The 20,179-nt window shown below is 49.5% G+C and overlaps 2 protein-coding genes across 8 annotated transcripts in view; one reads left to right on the forward strand and one right to left on the reverse strand.

The window, feature by feature from the left end:
• Positions 1 to 6,933, reverse strand: part of Cars2 (cysteinyl-tRNA synthetase 2, mitochondrial) — a 33,155-nt gene extending 26,222 nt beyond the window's left edge. Inside the window, exons 1-3 of one of the 2 annotated variants that reach the window (XM_052161927.1) lie at positions 6,701 to 6,933; positions 6,463 to 6,513; positions 3,213 to 3,330 (exon numbers count right to left, since the gene is read on the reverse strand). In XM_052161927.1, the coding sequence (XP_052017887.1) occupies positions 3,213 to 3,330; positions 6,463 to 6,513; positions 6,701 to 6,879 (348 nt within the window). In that variant the 5' untranslated portion in view covers positions 6,880 to 6,933. The remainder of the gene's footprint in view (positions 1 to 3,212; positions 3,331 to 6,462; positions 6,514 to 6,700) is intronic. The other variant, XM_052161928.1, reaches the window with a different exon arrangement.
• Positions 6,934 to 11,707: 4,774 nt separating this feature from the next.
• On the forward strand, positions 11,708 to 19,570 carry Ing1 (inhibitor of growth family member 1). Of its 6 annotated transcripts, none has more exons than XM_052162337.1 (2): positions 11,708 to 12,156; positions 17,713 to 19,570. In XM_052162337.1, exons 1-2 carry the CDS (start codon positions 11,979 to 11,981, stop codon positions 18,414 to 18,416), a joined length of 882 nt encoding a protein of 293 aa, XP_052018297.1. In that variant the 5' UTR covers positions 11,708 to 11,978; the 3' UTR covers positions 18,417 to 19,570. The 6 variants fall into 6 exon arrangements, with proteins under 6 accessions (XP_052018297.1, XP_052018301.1, XP_052018303.1 ...); XM_052162341.1 differs by lacking the exon at positions 11,708 to 12,156 and adding an exon at positions 12,241 to 12,381; XM_052162343.1 differs by lacking the exon at positions 11,708 to 12,156 and adding an exon at positions 12,287 to 12,377.
• Positions 19,571 to 20,179: the final 609 nt, after the last annotated feature.

Consider the following 20,179-nt stretch of genomic DNA (forward strand, 5'->3'; position numbering starts at 1 on the left):
AGTGCAGTCACGCACCCTCTGTAGGGTACAACACACTCCCCAAGAGCTTTCTGATCTGATCCTTACCCCTCCTAATTCTGAGTAAGCCCTGCATGCCCAGAGGCACCAGTCCACTTCTATTGACTTTTCTCCTACTGACCCGCTGTGGTAGTCCACAGCCAGAGCTATTTCTGTTCATATCTACACATATTTCTATTGAGTTTCATTTTTATTTTGATCTTGATACCTTTCATCTCTCATCAGTTCTCTTAAGTTTCTTTTCTTTTTTCTAGACGGGGTTTCTCTGTGTAGCCCCAGCTGTCCTGAAACTTGCTCTATAGGCCAGGCTGGACCTCAAACTCAGAGATCTGCCTGCATCTGCCACCCCAATAGTGCTGGGATTAAAGGCATGTGCCATCACCGCCATGCCTTTGTTTGTTTGTTTGTTTGTTTGTTGGATTTGGTTTTTTTGAGACAGGGTTTCTCTGTGTAGCCCTGGATGTCCTGGAGCTCACTTTGTAGCCCAGGCTGGCCTCAAACTCAGAAATCCGCCTGCCTCTGCCTCCCAGAGTGCTGGGATTACAGGCGTGTGCCACCACCGCCTGGCTTTTTTTAACTTTTTAATTTTATGTCTCTGGATATTTGCCTGCATATGTGTCTGTGTAGCACATGCATGCAATGCCCAAGGTGACCAAAAGAGGGCGTCCGATCACCTGGAATTGAGTTACAGATGGTGGAACTGTGGGTGCTGGGGGTCAAACCATGGTCCTCTGGAGGAGCAGCGAGTGCTCTGAAGCACGAAGCCATCTCTCCAGCTCCTCCTTTCCAGGGTTTTAGCCGTGTGGTCATTCACAGCATGCTGAAAATTTGGTTTATATTTTCCAATTTATTTCTCAGTCTTCCTAAATTAATGGATCTGCACTCAGAAACATACTGAGAAACGGTTCCCCACGGGAAGCCACAGAAACACCCTGGGATTTCTATGACAAAGCTAGGGCTCCAACCTTCTTATATTGAATCTCTGATCTGCCTTAAATTGGCTATGTGGAATGTATCTAACTTGGGTTTAGATACATTAGTAACTTGGGTTTGTATTTTCTCCAGATGGCTACACAACTGTCAACACAATTTACTGAATGATACACCTCTCCCAACCCCAGTGATTTGAAATGCCATCTTTTATCATAAAACAAATCCCCATTAATTACTTTGTGTATTTCTGGGCTCCGTATTATGTTCCCTCATCTGTTTATTCACGCTCTGTACAACAGTGCCTGACTGCAGCAGCCTTTGATGGAAGGCAGAATGGGCTGTAGACATGGGAGGCGGACAGGAAGAGGGGAGGAGGGAGGGACAAAGGACCCTCTAGGGAGAAGGGCACAGACACCTTAATTCCCAGCAAGCTGTCTGCCTGGGATAATGCATATAACCTCCCATACACCAGTCCTGTGCATGTATGCATATGCACACACAGTGTCATGTGTCTTCTACAGAGAAGGTGTGGGCCAAAGGGAAGATTACATTCCAGTCCATGGTGAGCCAGTGAGTTTACGGAGGCTCCTAAGAGGACCACAGTTGTCTCACCAAGCAACTATGAAATCCCCTGCATAACTTACTGTCCAGAGTCAACAATCCAGCCAACAATCTCAGGGTGAGAGACCTGAGGATCTCATGAGATGTGAGGGCCTCCCTTTTCCCCCAGAAGGGGACATTAGTAGGGATGATCTTACGAGGGTCCCGTGCTAAGGTGATCCCGGCTGCTCTTGTTCCCTACAGTAATGGCTATGTCCAGAGAAGACACACATACAACACACGTACATACACACGCATACATTTATATACACATACATGTGTTTATATGCATATACACACGAATAAACAAAAACTTATTGAAAGGTAGTGGTGGCACATGTCTTTGATCTCAGCACTTGGTAGGTGGATCTCTGTGACTCTGAGGCCAGCCTGGACTACAGAACAAGAACGAGTTCCAAGAATACATAGAGAAACCGTCTCAAAAACAATAAACAAACAAAGAACAGGAGGAGAAAGAAGAAGAAAGGAAGGAAGGGAAGGAAGAAGAAGAGGAGGAGAATTCTAACTCATGCTACAACATGGCTGGGTCTGGAGATCATAACGGGCAGTGTTCCCATCGGCTGCAGTTGGCAGCCCCAGCCTGTTACCCAGGAGGTGTTCTTCACAAAGGCCAGGGCATGAGACAGCAGCTGCCCACTGCGGAGCTGGACACAGGGTAAGTCTCATGAGGGGTTTCCACACATGTTCCAAGGGGCAAAGGTCTCCCAAGATTCCTTCTGGGAGGCCTGTTCTCACTTCAGCTTCACCTCAGAACTCCACCAGACTCAAGACAAGGAAATTAAAGCCGGTGTGCACACAGGAGGCAGAGGCAGGTGGAACTCCAGGACAGCCGGGTCTACATATCAAGCATTCTGTCTCAAAATAAAGAAGGGAAGAGAGAGTAGGGGAGGTATTACTATCCCTCAGGCTACAGAAGCACAGAGGACTGGGTAGTTTCACAGTAACCCTCAGGTGTAAAAGTGAGCAGCGGTATGGTGGCTCACACCTGTAACCCCAGCACTCTGAGGTGGGAGGTCAGAGGGTAGAGGTCACAGTTCAAGGTCATCTTCAGCTACATAGGGAGTGAGAAGCCCTGTTGGGCTATATGAAACCTTGCAAAAATACCAAAAAAAAAAGAGAGAAAGAAAGAAAGAAAGAAAGAAAGAAAGAAAGAAAGAAAGAAAGAAAGAAAGAAAGAAAGAAAAAACAAAAACAAAGACAAAGACAAAAAAAAAAAAACAAACAAACAAACCATAACACAGAGGGCTGGAAAAATGGTTAAGAGCACTAACTGCTATTCCAAAGATCCTGAGTTCAAATCCCAGCAACCACGTGGTGGCTCACAACCATTTATGAGATCTGATGCCATTTTCTGATGATAAATATTAAGTATTTATATATAGCCAGGCAGTAGTGGTGCACGCCTTTAGTCCCAGTACTTGGGAGGCAGAGGCAGCCAGCCTGGTCTACAGAGTAAGTTCCAGGACAGCCAGAGCTACACAGAGAAACCCTGTCTCAAAACAAACAAACAAACAAACAAATAAAAAGGTGTACTTATATATAATAAATAAAAGAAAAAGAAAGAAAGTAGACTCCACAGGGAAGGCGGCTCAGCCAGCAGCTTGCCGGCTAGCCAGTCGGAGTGAGGCTGCGGTGCTTACCTCGTTAGCTCTCTTGATTATTTTGTCATCCACGTCGGTAATGCTCATCGCCATGACCACATTGCATCCGAACACTCTGGTCAGGATCCTTCGGATAATGTCGAATCTGACATAGGAGCTGAAAGGAAAGCAGTGCTGGATGGTCTGCAACGCACAGAACCGACAGCGCTAATTCACTTGCTCTATTTGTGGCTTCTCGACACAGGATTTCTCTATGTATCTGTACAGCCCCTGGCTGTCCTAAAACGCACTCTGTAGACCAGGCTGGCCTCGAACTCAGAGGTCCACCTGTCTCTGCCTCCTGAGTGCTGGGATTAAAGGCGTGTGCCACCACTGCCCAACCACTGTTTTATTTTTAACCTAATTTTCTTGTTGTTGCTTTTGTTTTTCCATACAGGGTTTCCCTGTGGAGAGTCCTGGCTGTCCTGGAACCAGGCTGGCCTCGAACTCAGAGAGACCTGTCTGCCTCTGCCTCTCAACAACTGGAATTAAAGGCATGCACCGCTGCTGCCAGCTTCTAAAAATTAGGTTATTTTTTATTAACTTGTTTTATTTCATGTACATGTGTTTTGCTTGTGTGTATGTATGTGCACCATGTGTGTATTTGATGTCTGTGAGCCACCACGTGGGCGATGGGAGGAGCTTAGGTCCTCTACAAACAAGTACTCTTAAGCATTAAGTCATCTCTCCAGGACCCAATGTTTACTACTACTACTACTACTACTACTACTACTACTGCAACAACAGTGTGGTGTGCTTGCTGTGTGTATGTGTGTGTGTGTGTGTGCACGCACATGTGCACTAGAAGGCAGATGTGCAGAATGTATGTTGAGGTCAAAGGACAGTTTTTGAGACTTGGTTCTCTCCTTTCACCAAATGAATCTTGGGGACCCACCTCAGGTCATCAGGCTCCTACAAGAGGGGCCTTGACTCAGTGAGCTATCTTGTGGGCCCCATCATCATTATTTGTTCTTAAATATTATTTATTGCTATATGTATACACTGTTGCTGTCTTCAGACATACCAGAAGAAGGCACCAGATCTTAATATGGATGGCTGTGAGCCACCATGTGGTTGCTGGGATTAGAACTCAGGACCTTTAGAAGAGCAGTCAGTGCTCTTAACCACTGAGCCATCTCCCTAGCCCCCCATCATCATTATTATTGAAAAGAAATGTAGCTGGGCAGTGGGGCCACATGCGTTTAATCCCAGCATTTCGGAGGTAGAGGCAGGTGGATTTCTGAGTTCGAGGCCAGCCTGGTCTACAGAGTGAGTTCCAAGACAGCCAGTGCTACACAGAGAAACCCTGTCTCAAGAAACCAAAAAAAGTAAAGAAAAGAAAAAAAAGAAAAGAAGTAACACTCGACTACGTAACTTCCAAAGTGTGTACTACATTTGATGCTTGGTTCATAGGGAACTAAGCTAAGCACTTTCTTACAAACTGGGTCCCACCTAAAGGCTCAGAAGGGCCTTGTGAGAAGCAACAAAAACAACTACAACAGTTTCAGGATACTGTATCGCTTTTTTTAAGATTACAACTGTTGAATGACTGTGTATCTACTTAAATCTTAAATGTGTAAAAATTCCTATGATACAAAAGTCAAATGTTTTGGGTTTTTTTGGGTTTTTTTTTTCTTGGTTTTTTTGGATTTGGTTTTTTCGAAACAGGGTTTCTCTGTATAGCCCTGGCTGTCCTGGAACTCACTCTGTAGACCAGGCTGGCCTCAAACTCAGAAGTCCGCCTGCCTCTGCCTCCCAGAGTGCTGGAATTACAGGCGTGCGCCACCACTGCTAAAAGTCAAATGTTAAGACTGTTTTGTTCTTGTTGGTTTAAGACAGGTTTTCTCTGTGTAGCCCTGGCTGTCTAGGAGCTTCTCTGTAGATTAGGCTGGCCTCGAACTCACAGAGATCCACCTGCCTCTGCCTCCAGAGCTCTGGCATTAAAGGTGTACATCACCATTGACTGGCAACAAGAGCTTTTTAGCTTTTTTTTTTTTTTTTTTTTTTTTTTTTTTTGGCTTTTCAACACAGGGTTTCTCCATGTAGCCCTGGCTGTCCTGGAACTCACTCTGTAGACTAGGCCGGCCTCAAACTCAGAAATCCGCCTGCCTCTGCCTCCCAAGTGCTGGGATTAAAGGTATGCGCCATCACTGCCCAGTTGCTTTTTACCATTCTTGTTCATTCCGATTTTCCATATTATCCCAGTGCTGGGAGGCAGAGACAGGTGCATCCTGGGCACTCACTTCCCAGCCAGCTTGGCCTATTTGTGGACTTCCAAGCCAGTGAGATTCTGTCTCAAAACAGGATAGCACTTGAGGATGACATCTGAGGATGTCCTCTGGCCTCTACACTTATGTTTAACTTAGGTCTAAAAATACTCAATGAAAACTGTGCAAGAGCAGGGAGGTGGTGGCGCACGCCTTTAATCCCAGCACTTGGGAGGCAGAGGCAGGTGGATTTCTCAGTTCAAGGCCAACCTGGACTACAGAGTGAGTTCCAGGACAGCCAGGGCTACACAGAGAAACCCTGTCTGGAAAAAAAACAAAAAACAAACAAAAAAGTGCAAGAGCGGGCCAGGAGGGGGCCAGAGCCTCGCCATGGCAGAGGCCGTAGGCTCCGAGGGGCGGCGCGCGGCTCTGGAGACGGTAAAACAAAACAAGACAAAACAAAACAAAACAAAAACCTGCAAGAGTCAGGGAGTGGGCATATAATTTATCCTCGTACTCGGGCAAAGGCAGGTGCATCTCTGAGTTCGCGGCCAGGCGGGTCTATATAGTGAGTTTCAGGACAGCCAAGACTACACAGAGAAGTGCAGAACTTAGAACACTTGGGGCGCTGTGTTAAGCGGCACTTCATAGACATTTCCAGAAATTGCCAAGAAGATGCCATGTTGTCATTTGTCTTCACTCAAAATAAGAACCAGGACTCCAGCAAGAAAGTGACCCGTCCAAGGACAAGCGATGATGCCCCACGGTTGGATTCGGGTCTCTGGACCAACCTTAGAAACATCTAATTCGCAAACGGGTCACTCAGTATTCGTTCACAACTCCCTGAGTGTCCAAACCTGAGCAATGGGTATGCAACTCCCAACAGCTATAAAACCAGAGACTAACATTCCAGCGTCTCACAATTTCCAGAATGCAATCATCACTCAGTTCACTTAACAGATTATAAAACAAGCTAACAGTTTACTCCTTGCACAATAAATAACCCTCTGACTCTGTCAAAGGTTCAAATCTAGGAAACTCACCAAGCATGGCCAAGATGTGCATGGTCGTACACAGTCGGTCCACAGCTATACCTGGGAACATATTAAGATCCACCATGAATGAGATCTGCAAGAGCCCTAAGCCTCCCTTAACAACCTTCACTGAAGACACGCGGTAATTAGGTGCTGCTCTCTGAGGACCACAAGTCAGGCTTTCAGGACTGACTTGTCCCTGCGCATTCTCCCGCCCCGCCCCGCTCCGCCCCTCCCGGCGCACTACCAGGAGACGGCGTCCGAGCGGGCCACGATCAGCGGCTCCTTCCTGCCTGTGAGGCTGTTATGCACCTGCACGCCGGTGTCCTGGCCTTGCGGCCGTTGCCATGCCAGCCCGCGCCGCTCGAGACCCAGCACGGCCCGGAGCAGCGGAGCGCCCGGCCCAGGACGGCGCGCCCGCAGCATGTTGGGGACAGATCCAGCGAACAGGCGGAAGGCAAGAGCCTGCAGGCCAGGCCCCGCCCACGAAGGCCAAGTCCCGCCCGGCGAACAAAAGTCACGCCCATGCCTTACGGGGCTCCGCCCACTCCCGGAACTGGCTACACTTTGCCTGGAGTCTGCCAGTGTTTGGGCATTTGGGCAAGGTGGCAGCGGAAGGGAGGCTGGAACTCAAGGGACCTTCCCCTTTTAGCGACAGTCTCGCCGCCTTTCCTTATGGGGTAAATTGGTCTCGGTGTACATCTTTGTGTCTGCTGCTGGGACCTGGTGTGCCCCGCAATACAGTTTGTACCCAAGGGAGCACAAGATATGTGCTCACCACTCCAACACACTATACACCACAGCTGCGGTCATCATGTCCTCATTCAAACACCTCATTATGTGTGTCTTAACACACACTGTATCCCGTCATACTTACAGCATGTCTGCAAGTATGTTCCTTGCCACAATCAGCATATGTAGATCAATACTACATACCAAACTGCCATCTGCAGCGCAGTACACACAGTATTTGCATACTTCAAGAACCACACCAGGAAATGACCCTTTTCTCAAGAGTATGTACCTGGAATATCTGCTGGAAAAAATGGCTGCCCTTCCAGAGGACCCAGGTTTGAGTCCTAGAATCTGCATGGCTCCGGTCTGAGGCTTTTTCCGAACTCAGCAGACACTACATGCATGTGGTCCACAGACACATACCCTTACATTTAAGAATAAATCATTTAAAAAAATTTAGATTTAAATCGTGGCATCCATCTATAATCAAAGATTTTGGGAGAGAGATACAGGAGCATCAGTGAGTTCAAAACCAGCCTCAGCTACAAGGGACTCTGCCTTAAAAACAAACAAAAGCAACATGACAAGTCTGTCATTCATCTCTTGAGAACTGTTCTGAGTTACATTCAAATTACCCCCACAAATGCACCCCTGCTGGTGTCTTACAAAAGTAAAGACTCCTTTGCATGTCCGGTCAAGTCCAGCCAACACTGAGCAGGCTCAGATTTTTCAGTCTTTTGGTCTTCCCCCCTTTTTTTTAATGTTCTTTTGAAAGGCAAATGATTAGGCAGACATGTTGTTCCTAGAATACTTTTCTGAAGATTCTGTACTCTGCCTGCCTGAAGCTAGACTTCCACTATAGACTGTGTTCTATGCCTTATAGTAGTCAAATTCATGGTCTCCAAATGTCCCAGGTTCTCCAGGAATACCATTCTTCCTCACAGCTACCTGCCTTCGTGGCATGTTGTCACTGCAAATGTGTATGCACTTATTTGTCTCACTTCTGTCGCAATGTGAAATTCTCTTTCTGTGTCCCACACCCCAGTTGTTGAGCACCGGTTTCACTCAGTAGCCCAGGCTGTCTCTAGCCTAACTTTAAACCCCTCCCACCTCAGCCTCCCCCGATTTGGGGACTACAAGTGTGAGCTTGTCCCTCTTGTTCAGTATGTGACTGTAAACTACACTTGATCTTAGCTAAAAGGCCGAGAAGCGATGTATGTAACTGTAAACTCTTTTAACCTCCTTGCCATTGCCTGCAAATTCAGCAAGGAGCTTGCCCAAGAAAGTCCCTCAAAAACTTCCTGTGCAGCAGTGAAATCCCTGATAGAGAAAGCTTTGAATCTGATGAGGTATGTCTGTTTAAAACACAGAACCCACAGGCCAGAATGCAGAAACCCAGGGAAGAGACAGAGCAGACAGTTTAAAAACAGCTCTAGAAGTTTGGGAGCCAAGCCTTCCATGATTTTGAATGGTTGGCATGTTTGGCCACAGGAGATCATGATTTCAAAACCAACAACGGTGTTCTCTGTCTGCGGCTAAGCAGACTCTCATGTGTTCCACCTTAACTGGCAACAAGTCTACTCCCTGTTAAGCCTTCTGAGAGTCACTCAGACATTTGTGGGATGTGTGTGATGGCTCACACCTGTGATCCTAGAACTCGGGCAGCTCAACCTGAGGCTCTTCAGGAGTTTGAGACCAGCGTGAGCGTTGACATGAGTTCTGGTCCAGCCTGAAGTATTAACCTATCTTTAATATATATATGGGCTGAAGAGATGGCTCAGCAGTCAAGAGGACTGGCTGCCCTTCCATAGTATCTTGGTTTGATTCTCAGCATCCACATGGAAGCTCACAACTGCCTGTAACTCCAGTTCCAGGAGATCTGATACCTTCTTCTGGCTTCTACAGGCACCGCGTGCACATGCTATATAGACATACATGCAGACAAAACACCCATCAGAGATTATTAAATAAATTAATATAAAAACGGAAAATGATAAATATAATCCATTTGTTAACGTGCAATCCTCCTGTGTATTGAACTTCTGCACATATACTGTTTTTTGGGGGGTTTGTTTTTGTTTTTGTTTTTTTCAAGACAGGGTTTCTCTGTATAGCCCTGGCTGTCCTGGAACTCACTCTGTAGACCAGGCTGGCCTCGAACTCAGAAATCTGCCTGCCTCTGCCTCCTAAATGCTGGGATTAAAGGCGTGCGCCACCACCACCCGCTTGCACATAAGACTGTTAAGGTGAATTGAAAGTAACCAGGACATTTATCACCTCAAACCCTGTTCAAGTCACCACCCTTAAAAACAAATTACATTTATTTATATATGTATGCCAGAGCAAACATGTGGAGGTCCGAGGACAGACACATTGGGGTGTTCCTTTCTACCACGTGGGGACGACTTAAGCTGTCAGGCTTGCTTGTCTTCTCTGGCTGAGCCATCCTACTGGCCCCAGGCCTGTTTCTCATAAAATCAAAACGCCTGCATACAGTATGAGGTCAGCCTGGTATACAGCTAGTTCTAGGACAGCTAAGGCTGCGCAGAGAAACCCATCTCAAACAAACAAGCAAACAAACAAGCAAACCCCATAAAACAAAACTATGCATACAGCCACAGGCTGGGCTGTGAATGGAAGCCGAGCTCAGGCTCCCTGAGGTGAGAAAAGGGAATTGTCATTTAGCAGGGAGGTGCCCAGTGTCCCCAGAGCCTAAGGAGACACCTCCAACCAGAAACCACTGCAAGGGGTCTCTCAAACATGGTTTGCCAGACTGACTCTAGGCTGGTGGTTACTGCTTCCCTAGTCTCTGCTGTACAGACAGAGGTTTTCTTAAAAATTGTACTTATATATTCAGTGCATATAGGGTGAGAGGGGACATGGGACAAAGTGCTGACTGGAGCCCACAGGACCTACTCTCTGATCTGGGTTCAATCTCTCCTTTTACCATGTAGATTCAGGGGTTAATTCAGGTTAACTTGGCCATCTTCCAAGCCTTTGCTTTTTTATACAGTATATTTAAAAAGCTTGATGTAAGTTAATTTCATTTTATCAATTGGTCTTTTGAGCTTGCTCAGAAAGCCAGTTTATAAAGCTAATTAGTACACAGTCACCACTCTACTTCCAGAATGTAACTGTAGTTAGCATGTGGCAGGCAACTTGTGAAATAATTCTAGTCAACTGAATAAAATACCTTTTGGGTTTGTGTGTCCATGAATTCAATAAACTGGATGGAATGGTTATTAAGAGTATTGTAGGGCTGGAGAGATGGCTCAGCGATTAAGAGCACTGTCTGCTCTTCTGAAGGTCGTGAGTTCAAATCCCAGCAACCACAAGATGGCTTACAACCATCTATAATGAGATCTGATGCCCTCTTCTGCGGTGTCTGAAGACAGCTACAGTGTACTTGTACATAATAAATAACTCTTTAAAAAAACACTCAAAGAGTATTGTAACTCTGAAAGACAACCAGGTTCAAACTCCAGCTTGGTTATCTTTGAAAAAGGTCTGTTATTCTTAATCTTCATTAAACCTAGATAAATGTTCATTCATCGTCCAACGCATGCTGCGATTAAAATACCTGTTTCTTAATTGCTATTGTGCCTTTAAACTGGTTATAAGACCTCTGAGGAAAAGGCCACATTTTATATTCAGTTCTGTACCCCTCTCCACACTATTTCATGTCGTGTTCTCAAGCCATATAGTTGGCCTTTTGTGCAACTATTTTCTTCTGGCAATTACGTGGAAACTTCATTCTTCTGTTTTTGACTAAGGCTGAAAACAAGTTGGTTGTGCTAATAAAAACCAGCAACAGACATCCAAGCGAACTTTCTCCTGCAGAAATGCACTGCCCTGTGCTTCACAAGCAACGTCCCAGTCTGAACGACCTAACTCAACTGACAGTCTCCTGCTGCATTCTTATGACACTCGTCAATACTCTATTTTAGATATACTGCTGTTGGAAATGTCGTAGATGTCACGGGGTTGCATGGAGTACTTTCACACATGGAGTGCCGAGGGGTTAGGATATCAGTTCCAAATCCTTTCATATTACATCTTCTAGTTCTGAAGAGGTGAGTCTTGTTCTGCGGGAGGATGAATGCTTGAGGCTGAAACACTGCAAACTCGAGGTGGCTGAAGACCGCGAGCTGACCTGGCGCGGCAGAGACATCGCAGGCGAGTCAAAGCGCCGTCACCAGCCCTGCGCATCTGAGGCCACAGCGCCGGATCCCTCAGTGTCGCCCAGGCAGTCGAGCAAGACCGAGGACCTGGGACTTAGAGGGGACAAGCAGGACAGCGACAACATCACCCTGGCGATACAAAGGCGCGAATGTGGAGACCACAGGCCAGGCTCCGCCCCAGGGCGGCGCCTAGGCAGGAAGAGGGCGGGACCGCCGGGGCCCGTCGCCTAGGCAACCCCTCGCTCTGCCCGGGCTTTTCAGAAAGCCCTAAATCCGGCAGGCGTGGGGGAAGGGCGGGACGGGGAGCCGAAGGATGTGATACCCTGCGGGAACGCACCAGGGTGCCCACAGCCTCCTCTTTGTGGCGAGGACACGGGCAGCCTCAGGTGCGGCAGGGGAAGAGCTAGGATCAGGGAAGAGCTGCTCCCGCCAGCCCGCCCACCGTAGATCTCCGTGCTGAAAAGAGCACCCCCTCGGGGGCCCCTTTGTCTCCAGGCCATTCCAAACTCAGCACCGGGAGACGACACAAAGGGACGGTGGGGGCGGAAGGCGCAGGCGCGGGGAACCGCCGAGGATGCTGGGAGTGGTGGTCCCTCTGCGCGTCGGTAGATGCCCTCCCGCGCGGGTCTGCATCCATCGCCAGGGAGCTGCGCATGCGCGTTCACTTCCGCCTCGCTCGGCCCCGCCCGCTCGGCACTCCGGGAAGAGGACAGCTCTCTAGTTCTAGGCGTGCGGGGGGCGTTGCCGGCCCCACCACACCTCCTTCTCGTCCAGATTGGCCGCAGAGGTAAGAGCCGCGAGGGGATTGGCTGTAGCCGTTGCCATTTCTGTTCCGGGCCCTATTTATATCGCGCTAGGAGGCGGGGGAATGCAGTTAACCTAGAGGAGGTTGGCTCTTTTCTGCTTAGTCGGTTTGAAGGCAGCAATCTGGAGGCTCGACCGGCCCCGGCGTGTCTCGAGGAGCAGGCCACCACCCCGCGGTTCCCGGCCGGCGTGCGGCTCCGCCCAGTAGGTCCGCCACCGAGTGCCAAACTCCTAGTAAAGTTTCGCGTCGCTGGCCTCCCCTGCCCAGGCGGCCCTGCCTCTGTCCCCTCCGCGACCCTGGCCCCCAGCGACAGTGACAGGCCACGCCCCCGCGCGGGCCGGCCTCGCGGCCCGCCGCCCCCCGGCCCGGGACGGTGAGGGGCGTGAATGCGGTGGGGGCGGGGCCGCCTCCGGGAGGGGGGGTGGCGAGGCGCATGCGCGCTGCGCGCGGGGCTGAATGTTTCCCAAGTGTTTGAAACTGGTATTTGGGTTTTCCACGTTGGACAAGTGCGGCGAGGCGGGCGGCGGAGCGCGCCCTTCCTGCTGCCGGCCCCGCTCTCTCCGCTCTCCACGCTGGTGGCGGGTGGGCGGCGGTGGCCGGCCCTCTTTGGGTGTGTGCGCGCTCGTACGCACGGCCCCCCGCGCCGCCCGCCACCCGGGAGGGGGCCTGCACGGCCGGCGGGGTGTGCGCTAGAGCTTCGGTCGCCGCGGCCCGCGCCTGCAGGCGCCGGGGTCCCCGCGGCCCCGGAGGCGGCGCGGCAGGCGCCAGATGTAGCCGCCGGCCAGCCCGGCCGGAGCGGCGGGGGGGCGCGGGAGGGCGAGAGCTTTGCATTTTGCAGTGCTGTTTGAGGGGGGCGGGGGGTGGAGGAAGCGGAAAGCCGCCGAGTCGCCGGGGACCTCCGGGGTGAACCATGTTGAGTCCTGCCAACGGGGAGCAGATCCACCTGGTGAACTATGTGGAGGATTACCTGGACTCAATCGAGTCACTGCCTTTCGACCTGCAGAGGAACGTCTCGCTGATGCGGGAGATCGACGCCAAATACCAAGGTACGGCGGGTGATGGATGGGCGGGGGCGGCCGCGTCCATCCCTGGGTCCCGGCGGCGAGGCTGACCGGTCCTACTGGAGCCGGAGCGCCCGGTAGCGTCCTCGGAGGGCTAGGAACAAAAGGTCTGGAGCGCCTTTGATACGCCGAGGTCCTTGTGTACCGAGCTCCGGGACATGGAGAAGGAAGGAGCGCGAACGGCTGGCTGCAAGGCTGCGCGACCAAAGCGCTCTTTGTAGTGAAGTGATGAGGCGGTGCTGCGGGGGAGGGGGCGCGGGGCTCGGCCGCGTCCTCGGGGAGGGGGTGAAGGCGGCCGCGCGAGGTGGAGTGCTATGCGGGCGCCGCGGCCGCAGGGCGCGGGCACCCGGCTGGAGAGAGGGCTGCGGGCCGTACTCTCGTGGACCTGTGTGCGGGTCCGGAGAGTCGCCGCCTCCAGCCTGGTCCTGAATCTAAGTGTTACATAAAGTACCGGGCAGTCCGGACTCGGGGTCGCACGATCGCCCAGGCCCTGCTCTCCCGGGCCCTCCCTTGGCTCAGGACACAGCTCCGGGCCGACTGCGAGGGGCGCCGGCGCGGTGTGTCTTGCGGAGGAAGAGGGTGAAAGGGAGGATCGCAACCGACTAGGTGCACGGCTGCGCTGCGATCAGCGGGCGCGAGCTGGGCTCTGGCTGGAGAGGAGCGGGGCAGGTGAGGGACCTGCAGCCCTCCCGAAGACCCAGGCTGCCCAGAGTGGCGAAGAGGCGGAGCCTGCGTGCCCGCCGGGAACTGTTAGGGAAACTTTGCTGCGAGGTCAGGGGGCTCTGTTTTGAACGTGGATGGCCGCTCGGAGTTTACTCTTGTTTACAGAACTGCGCAGCAGGGAAACGGAAGAGTTGGGGGTGGTGGAGGGCCACTGCTCAGCACATACAAGAACATTGTGGGGAAAGCGCCCCTGCGCGCTCTATCCGAGGTGCAGCTTCGTAGCTCACTTTATAGGGGAGTCATTAGCATATTGCGGAACGTTCCGCCTCTGCGGCCCTTTGATTGGTCGCAACATCCCCCGTGGAATGTCCTTATCATTGTGCTACGGAGTCATTGGGAGGGAGGCAGTATGGGGGCGGGCTTTGCTCGGGACTCGCTCCAGTCTGCGTTTCCTCTCTGCTTTTTTTCTCTGTGGAAGAGGGCCGGGCGGAGGGAGGAGGCGAGTTGATTTGAATGTCTTTGGGTCGGCCGTCCTCTGGCCTCGGGTTGGCTCCTGTCGCTGCTGGGGCGGGCCATTCTCGCTGTCTCTGCGCGTTGATTGGTGTCCCTCCTGGTCTCCGCCTTCAGCGTCTTCGACTCACATAGGCCTCGGGTGGGGCGGGGCTGGGCGGGGCGGAGCGTGCTTCCTGCGTCTCATAGGCTGGAGTGGATCGCGGCCACTTTCCGGCCGAGGGGCCATGGCGGCGATGGCCTCCGGGAGGCTGCTGCGCTTGCCTTCTCGGCTTTGGCTCCCCGCGGGAGGCTCTTACCGCTTCTCGCGTTTCCGGTAGGCTTGAGTAAGCGGGAGTGCTTCCGTCGGGACTGCGGGTCGGTATGTCGGTGCTGTCCTCCTGGAGCCCCCGCCAATGCGGTCTCGTTTGTCTGAATGGCAATAGAATATTTTAAGTCTTTGCTCAGAACTGCTCTTGCAGACTCAGTTTTTGACGGTCACCTGGTGCTCCAGATGTAGAAGAGTTAGGAAGGAGGGTCTATGGTTTGGTTGTTGTAAATGGAGTTTGTTGCCTGAATTACTTTTCAAATATAGGAAATACTCCTTGGAAGCAATGTCTTTTTAAGAACTTAAGTGCAACCTTATATAAAGTTAAAGTGGCTTAAAGTAACTAGACAAATGGTACTGCAAGCCCATTTAAGTCTCTACTACCTTTATCCTTGTTGGTACTTTTTTTGGGTTTTCGGTTTTTTGTTTTTAGAAACAGGGTTTCTCTGTAGCCCTGGCTGTCCTGGAACTCACTCTGTAAAACAGGCTGGCCTCGAATTCAGAAATCCACCTGCCTCTGCTTCCCAAATACAGGGCTTAAAGGCGTGTGCCACCACTGCCCGGCTCCTTGTTGGTACTTAATGGTGGCCCAGCAGCAGTTTGAGGCTGAGTTGACCGGTGCCTCCCTATGTGGAAGCAGTGTTGTCCTTGTTTGTTGTTTTCATTGATCAAATATTTTACTTCGGGTACCTGAAAATATGCCTTATTGTGTGGGCTCCACAATAGCTTCATGGTAAGTTTTTGATGGGATTTTTTTCACCACAAGCTTCACCTAGATTAAAGCTGAAAGAAGCAATTGTTTACATTTAAATTAGTAATGGATAGAATTACTCTTAGGTAAAATACCAATATACAATAATTTTTGAAACATTATTGGGAGTAATGGCACATGCCAATAATTATAGTTGGAAGTAAGACCAGCTCCGATTGTATACCATGAGGCTCAAGCTGGCCTGGTTACCAGTTCCAATTGTATACCTTTTAACTCAGGATGGATCTCAAAACACAACAGTTTGCTATTGGTTTTGTTATTTTTTTCTCACTGATCTGGATCTCTTAAAGATCCACTTGCCTCTGCTTCTAGTATTGACAGTATCTGCCATCATGCCCCAAAGTGCATACTCAGGTTGCCTTTAGTAAGTTAAATCAGTTGACTTACCCTAGAAACTTCCTTTTAGATATAGGACTGTGCATGCCTCCTGTGTGGGGAAGTGACTGTCTGTGGTTCTTCTGTGAATGCCTGCAGAACCTTGTCTGTTGAGAGATACTTCAGTGTCAGGCCTTGTGTTGTCTTCTAGGGTTTTGTTGGTGTGTGTGTGTGGGGGGGTTGTTTTGATTGTTTTGGAAAAGGGTCTTGATATGTAGCTCTGGCTGGCCTGTACAAATCAGGCTGGTCTGGAACTCTAAAGAGGTCTGGCCCCTGCCTGAATTCCTGTTTCCTGTCAGAAGAGCACAGAGCAGGCTGGGGTGGTGAATTTCTAGTATCCTCTCTGACTGCCAGCCTGCCCACACAAGGATTTCCGGTAGCTCCCTTAAGAGATGGCAAAAAGATCTTGAGAAAAATCTGATACCATTTACTATTGGGGGGAAATAACTCTAGGAATTTTCTGGTATGTCCCATGTTTCAAAAAGAAATAGTTTTTCCTTTGCACACAGACTTTCTTGGAGGCTTGGGTACTTTATCAATTTGGCTTTGTGGTCATCTACTTAGGGCATAATGTAATTGTTAGTTTCTGGCATTTGGAGTGTTCTTTGCCATCTCTGGCCCCAGAGCCTTTGCACAGCATATCAGCCACTCACTCTCCAGGGGTTTCCCTGTCAGCATTTACCCATTTCCCTAGTTTTTTATCAGACTTAGACAAAGGGTCTCTGCCTACTTGACACACAGATTCGTCATACTTAAATATAAGCACACAAAAAGGGGCTTGGCTCCTCTAAGGCTTTGACAGTGTTAAATTCCACAGTCTCGGCAGTCACCAGCTGTTCCTGTGAAGCACTGTTAATGCCCATTGCCCCTCAAACACAAGTGCCTTCTCAGGCTGTGGCACTGAATTACTGCAAAGCCAAGTTGAGAAAGCACCAAGCCTCCGAGAGACTCTTTCTACAAAGGAAAAACTCTGTTTTTGAAACATGGGACATGTAACTCAAGCTGTCCTCATACTTGGGCTCCTTCTGTGCATATGAGTCTTGGAATTATGGAACTATACTGAGCTGAATTCTTTGTGTTTTGGTTTTGTTTGTTTGTTTGTTTTTGATTTGATTTTTTTTGAGACAGGGTTTCTCTGTATAGCCCTGGCTGTACTGGAACTCACTCTGTAGACCAGGCTGGCCTCAAACTCAGAAATCCGCCTGCCTCTGCCTCCCAGAGTGCTGGGATTACAGACGTGCACCACCAGTGCCCAGCTTCAGCTTTTATTTCTTGAGCAATTGTCTAATTGCATTTACCAAATGACATTTTCTAAGCATGCAGACTTATTTTTAGTTTTCCTAAGGAGTATTTAGTTTTCAAAATGTTATTCTTGAGTACTTGGGAGATAGAGGCAGGCAGGCCTCTGTATGTTCCAGGACAGCCAGGGCTACCCAGAGAGACAGTTTTAGAAACTTATGAGCAGTAGATTAAAGTATTATATATTGTAAAGTGAAATCTCATTCATGCTCCAGGTTCAGTGAGACTGTCTCAAACAAGGTGGACAGCAATATTTGAACACAAAGAAATCCAGAATAAAGATTTTGAAGTTATTGCAGAGATATTTGAACAGAAATTATGGAAATGCAATGGTGGGTGAAGGAAAGGTTTAGGCTGCAGCCCTTTACCAAACGTTGAACTGTTTTTCAGCCTGTCAGCCTTGCTGAGTGGGAGCTGTGACTTACAGCAGTCAGGGAAACTTGGCTAGACTGTCCTACCCTGCGATGAGTTACAGAAAAGGCCTTGGTAGCTGATGCTGGGTCTCTCCGCAGTTCCTAGTGGGTCGTAACGCATCTTGTTTCTGTCTGTAGAGATCCTGAAGGAGCTGGATGACTACTATGAGAAGTTCAAACGGGAGACGGACGGCACCCAGAAGAGGCGGGTGCTGCACTGCATCCAGAGGGCCCTGATCCGGAGCCAGGAGCTGGGCGATGAGAAGATCCAGATCGTGAGTCAGATGGTGGAGTTGGTGGAGAACCGCAGCAGGCAGGTGGACAGTCACGTGGAGCTCTTCGAAGCACACCAGGACATCAGTGACGGCACCGGTAGCGGCGGCAAGGCAGGACAGGACAAGTCGAAGAGCGAGGCGATCACACAGGCGGACAGGCCGAATAACAAGCGGTCCCGGAGGCAGCGGAACAACGAGAACCGGGAGAATGCATCCAACAATCATGACCATGACGACATCACCTCAGGAACGCCCAAGGAGAAGAAAGCCAAAACCTCAAAGAAGAAGAAACGCTCCAAGGCCAAAGCAGAGAGGGAGGCATCTCCCGCAGACCTTCCCATTGACCCCAACGAGCCCACGTACTGTCTGTGCAATCAGGTCTCCTACGGAGAGATGATTGGCTGTGACAATGATGAGTGCCCCATCGAGTGGTTCCACTTTTCTTGCGTGGGACTCAACCATAAACCAAAGGGCAAGTGGTACTGCCCCAAATGTCGTGGGGAGAGTGAGAAGACAATGGACAAAGCCTTGGAGAAGTCCAAGAAAGAAAGGGCTTATAACAGGTAGTTAGTGGACACTCACCGGCCACCGACAACAAAACCCACCAGTGTATTTATGATGTCGCTGCCTTCTCGGAAGTATGAGGACGGTCAGATGAGTATTTTTAGAGAAATGGATCCTCTCCTCGGGATGGCGGAAACAGCCTGTTGTCTTCATGGTGTACCTTGTTACCAGACCGGGTATGCAGATCAGCAGTCTAGAAACTACAAATACAGGTTCGAATTAAACACGTCAGCAAGTGTCAGACTGATTTTTGGGGTTGGGGAGTGACTTGGAAGTAACCTAACAAATGTATAAAGAAGAGACTTAATTTGGCTGTTTTAACAAAAATGTTACAGTTTACAAAAAACAAAACAAAACAAAAAAAACAAATTGGCCAGGTTGCTGAAGCACTCACGGCAAGTGTTCTTCTCACTGCCATGATGTGTGCACACGGCAAGTTGGTGGTCCGAAGTCTAAATATTATTATTTTTTAAAAGAGGTAAATGGGTAAATTTTACATGACATATTTTATACATGGCCTATTCCCCAACTGGCCATTTTTAATGACTGGGTACATTTTTAATAGGTCAGACACACACGGTCCAGGCAGTGGGTCCGAGTCTTGCCTTTGCTACCCTAGGTCATGGTGTAGCCACCCTTAACTTATATGAAGTGTATAAATGTACATTTCCCAGCCACCTTGCCCCCGCTGTATCATAACCGGAAGTGCAGCCTGGTGCCTCTATGAAGCCAAGGTGCGTTTCCTGCTGTGTGTGTGAGCTGGATAGATGCTGCGTCAGGAGATAAATGAAACTTGGCCAGTACGTTTCTTTAGCATTTAATTTTAACATACAAATAATTTTAAATTTTTGTCTTAAAAATTTATACACCAGCAGTTTAGACAAAGCCTTAAGCAAATTGTATATTATTGATCTCACGTAATAAGGAAGTAGACATTATGTCCATGCCAGCAAATCCGTGTCAAAAGTATTTAGAGCAGAGGTTAGGAAGTGACTGTGCTTGTGAGGTCTAGCCCCACCATCTGTTTTTGTATGACCCGTGAGCTAAGAATGGTCTCTTATGTTTCTGAGTGGTTTCCAAAATCACATTTCATGATACACGGAAGTCCTATGAAATGAAGATTTGCGTGTCTATAAATAAAGACTCATTGGAACACAGCCATGCTTAGTTCCTTATGTGCTGTCTGTGGCTGCTTGTGTAAGACAGACCTGCTCTTTGCAGAAATCACCTGCTGACCACTGACGCCAGCTGCCCGCCGATGGCACGTGTCCTTCCCTGCCCACTTCCTGGAGCCATATCTTCATCCCTGGGAGCTGTGTGCCTTGCTCGAGATCTGAGTGTGTTGAAGTGTGTTACAGAGTATGTGGGGTCCAGGCCTGGTCACTGGAGTCACTGTGGTTCCTGTGTTTTATCTATAGAGTACGTCGTAGCTGTTTGCTGGGTTGCCTTTGAGAACTTCTCTTACCCTGGGCATAAATTCAGTTTTCTGGCCAGGTATGGTGGTATTATACACATTTAATCCCAGCACTTGGGGAGGCAAAGGCAGGTGGATCTCTGAGTTTGAGGTAAGTTGCAGGACAGCCAGTTACACCGAGAAACCCTGTCTCAAAAAAATAAAAAAAAGAAAGAAAAAACGTCTCCTTACAGTGAGCCAGAGTTTAATAGAGGATAATGAAAAGGCTTGATCAAAGGAGCCAGAGAGAAGGCTCAGGGGGTTAAGGGCAGTGTTGACTCCCAGCACCCACGTGGCTCAGAGGGACTGATGG

Source organism: Apodemus sylvaticus, chromosome 18, assembly GCF_947179515.1.
Source record: "Apodemus sylvaticus chromosome 18, mApoSyl1.1, whole genome shotgun sequence".
Lineage (NCBI taxonomy): Eukaryota > Metazoa > Chordata > Mammalia > Rodentia > Muridae > Apodemus > Apodemus sylvaticus.

Bases quoted from the DNA above. Each gene is read 5' to 3' on its own strand.
- Ing1 (XM_052162337.1), top strand. From the start codon at position 11,979: ATGCCCTCCCGCGCGGGTCTGCATCCATCGCCAGGGAGCTGCGCATGC. The intron at 12,157-17,712 runs GTAAGAGCCGCG...TTCTGTCTGTAG, and splicing joins CGTCCAGATTGGCCGCAGAG to AGATCCTGAAGGAGCTGGAT.